Source organism: Solanum pennellii, chromosome 9 (assembly GCF_001406875.1).
Source record: "Solanum pennellii chromosome 9, SPENNV200".
Classification (NCBI taxonomy): domain Eukaryota; kingdom Viridiplantae; phylum Streptophyta; class Magnoliopsida; order Solanales; family Solanaceae; genus Solanum; species Solanum pennellii.
In genome coordinates this window covers 15,736,175-15,740,219 of record NC_028645.1, presented here as the reverse complement: position 1 = coordinate 15,740,219, position 4,045 = coordinate 15,736,175, and the positions used below count along the sequence as shown (strand labels likewise).

Below are 4,045 nucleotides of genomic sequence, written 5' to 3'. Positions count from 1 at the left end.
TAATATGTGTTAGACACCATTCCACCAATTTTCATTATTTTTCAACTCCTAAAATCTAGTGAAATAGGCTAAGCCACACTAGTACCTCATTGAACTAGTGCATGGACGTTCTTGAACGTTTTGGTTTCAAGACTTCCTAAGTGACTTGTATTCATCTGTATAGACCCTTAAGTAGTGTGTAAACTTTTTTATACTTATGCTAGGCTCTAGAACACGTCTTATATTTTTGAAGTGTTATAGGGAAGCATTCAGGTTACTCTAAACTATCGATGAACTATGTTGAAATTTTGAGGCTATCCTCGAAATTTCTATCCTAGTTAACTGTCTTGGATTAACTTCAACTGTTGGTGAGAAAATCACAAAATATTTGAGATACTTTTGAAATTTCTGTCCCAGATGTAAATCTCTCAAAATAACTTCAGTCATAACTTGTTGAAGAAAAACTTTTCTTCTCGAGAAGTTTTGAGTTTTTCGAAAAAATTATGTCTCAGTTTCTACATTGAAGCGAAATATAAATCTTACAGGAGATATGACCAAACCGTTGTAGCGCCTACGTATCCCGTTGAGGGACGAATCACGTGAAACATAATTTCCCCTCAAAGGTTAACAACAATATGAAATTTATAAAGAAACCGACCGTGGCTGACATAGGCGACCTACATATCTCATTCTTGAGAATTCTGTCAAACATAGTTCAAATAAAAAGAAACATTAAAATGGAAAAAATGTGTGACCAAGTCCGACATAGGCCGCCTACATATATAATTTTTAAAGTACAAGTCAGACGTCATTCGTTACAAGAGGGATAGGACTTTAAAGTAGAACGATTACAAGAAAAATGGAACAATTACAATTAAATAACATATATACAAACTGAAAATTAACATATAATACCTTTGAAAGCATATGAGTTAATCGGTTTGGATCATTTGGTGCCATCCATATCTGATACGACCAAAGAACCTCCAAAAAATACTTTGCGAAGCATGTAAGGCCTTTGAAATTTTATGGAAATTTACCTTTGTACTAATCGAAATGAGGAAAAATGTGTTCAAGGAACAATTGACCAATTTCATAAATTCCAGCTCTCACTCTTTTGTGGAAAGTGCAAATAATTCTTTGTCGATAATATCGGCCATGACAAACAAGAATTATTCTCTTTTTATAAATCAATGTTTACTGCTTAATTATCTTGCGGACCTACTCTAGATTACTTAAATTTTCTTCATGGTTGATTCAAAGGACAATATTTCAACATCAGTAGGTATGACTTTTGTTGTTCCATATACTAACAAGTATGGAGTAGCCCCTATCGACGTCCTAACATTTGTTTGATAACCCAACAAAGCATATAGAAATATCTCATGCCAACCTCGTTGATTCTTAATCATCTTTCTCAAAATCTCATGATGTTATTATTGACGACCTCTACGACTCCATTCATTTGATGATGATAAGAGGTTGAGTTTTGGTGAGTAACCTTAAGCTGCTCACAAATATCTCTCATCAAGTGACTGTTGAGATTCACACCGTTATCAGTAATGATAGATTTTGGTAAGCTGAACCTTCATATTAGATTGTTGTGAAGAAAATCAATTTCAACTTTCTTTGTCACTGACTTGTAAGAAGCTGCTTCACCCCATATGGTGAAGTAGTCAATGGAAAATAAAATAAATTTGTGTCTGTTAAAGCTGTCTAGCTCTATTGGACAAATAATATCCCTTTACACACTACAGAGGGCCAAGGAGAATTCATAGCATTGAGTTCGAGAGGCGGCACTCGCATCAAAATCACTATGCACTTTACATTTATGACATTTCTGTAAAAATTTGCAACAATCATGCTCCATAGTAATCCAAAAATAAATTTCTCTAAAGATCTTCCTTTCTAGAGTGAGTCCATTCATATGAGTACCTTAAATTCAAACACGTATTTGTTCAAGAATCGTTTGCAGCTTCGGCAGCATCAATGAATTTGAGAATATCTAAATGTCGAGTCCTCCTATAAAGAATTTCCCCACTTAGAAAGAAGTTGAGGGTCATACCACTTATCGACTTCTTCTGGTTGAATATTGCATTCTCAGGATAAGTCCCAGTCTCTAAATACTACTTAATATAAAGATACTACGGCAAACCGTCTCGTTTCGGTTCAACATGTGAACAATGGACTGGTTTCTTCTTTACTTGTATATCCATAGGATCGATATAATCAGTATCTGGATGTTTAATCATTGAGGCGATGGTGGCAAGAGTATCAGCAAACTCATTATTTCTTTTGGGTTTAAGTCTGAACTCATTCTGTCTTTTTGGAGTGTCTGAACTCAATCATGCAAAATCTCTTGCACAACTTCCGTATATATGGCACGTACAATGTAATCTTTCAGTTCTTCACGACCTATTCACCTTGAACGTGATGAATCAACATGTCTGAATATCTAATAACCAGAAGCTCCTGGACGTTCATGTCAATGGCCATCTTCAACCCAAGAATGCATGCTTCTGATTCAACCATAGTATTAGTGCAATCAAATCGGAGTTTATCCACCATAAGATAGTGGTAACCAGATTCTGACACTAAGAATGCTTCAATACATTTCCCTAGGTGATTTTTTTCTCCATCAAATAATACTATCAAACCAAGGTATGTTTCAGAAATATCTTCATCCACAAGTAATACCTCTTCATTTGGGAAATAAGTCTTGAGAGTTTCATATTCTTCATCAACTATATTTTCTCCAAGATGGTCAGCTATGTCTTGTGCTGTTATAACCTTCTTAGACAGATACACAATATTAAATTCACTCAAAATCATTTATCATTTAGCCAAATTTCCGGTTGGCATCGCTTTCGTAAAAATATGCTTCTATTGGTCAATTCTAGAAATGAGGTATGTGGTATAACAACACAAATAATGTCTCAACTTCGAAGCAATCCAAGTCAAATCACAACACATTCTCTCCAAAAGAGTATAATGAGCCTCGTATGGAGTGAATTTTTTACTAAGTTAGTAAATATTTCACTCTTTCTTCCCTGTCTCATCATGTTGACCAACCACACATCCAACAAGTTATATGAGATAGACAAAAACAGCAACAATGGACTTCCTTCTCGTGGAGGAATACAAATTTATGGGTTGAAAAATAGTTCTTGATGGCATCAAAAATAGTCTGACATTCTTTGGTCCACATTGTCAAATTATCTTTCTTCAACAACTTGAATATAGGCTCAAACCGAATAGTGGATTGAGACATGAACCGACTAATGTATTTCAACCTTCCAAAGAAACTAATAACTTCTTTCTTTGTCTTCGGTGGAATTAACTCCTTAATTGTCTTGATCTTGGAAGGTTCAAGGTCAAGCACTCTTTGTTGTCTATAAATCCAAATATCTTGCCAGTTTGCACCCCTAAAGCATATTTTGCGAGATTTAACTTCAAGTTGTATTGGCGCAAATGATCAAAGAACTTTCATAAATGAGTCAAGTGGTAAGAACTCTCGCGGGACTTGATTATGACGTCATCTACATACACCTGAATCCCTTTATGAATCATTTCATGAAAGATTGTTGTCATAGCCCTCATAAACGTAGCACGAGTATTTTTGAGACTAAATGGCATCACCCTATAATGATATACACCCCAAAGGGTATTGAAGGTTGTCTTTTCTATATGCATTTAATCCATCAGGATTTTTGTAATAACATACATAACAATCCATAAAGGACTGCATTTCATGCTTACCAAAGTCAGCGATATTAATGTTAATTTTTGGCGAAGGAAAATTATCTTTTAGGTTTTGTTTGTTGAAATCTCTGTGGTCAACACAAATTCAGATCTTTCCCATCTATCTTGGCAAATCGAACAACGTCGGCCATCAAAGTTTGATATTGCGTGACTTTCACTAATTGAGAATTTATTTACTTGGTGATCTCTTCATTAATCTTTATGTTCAACTCTAGCTTGAACTTCCAAGTTTTTTGTTTTACTAGACTAGAACAAGGATTTATCAGCAATTTATATGACACTGCAATTGTACTCAACCCTAGAA

General features: G+C 34.8%; 1 protein-coding gene across 1 annotated transcript; it reads right to left on the bottom strand.

Annotated features, from left to right (window-relative positions):
* Positions 1-2,123: 2,123 nt before the first annotated feature.
* On the bottom strand, positions 2,124-2,811 carry LOC107030017. Its single transcript, XM_015231426.1, has 2 exons — positions 2,403-2,811; positions 2,124-2,314 (listed from the first exon to the last, which is right to left on the bottom strand). Exons 1-2 carry the CDS (start codon positions 2,809-2,811, stop codon positions 2,124-2,126), a joined length of 600 nt encoding a protein of 199 aa, XP_015086912.1.
* Positions 2,812-4,045: the final 1,234 nt, after the last annotated feature.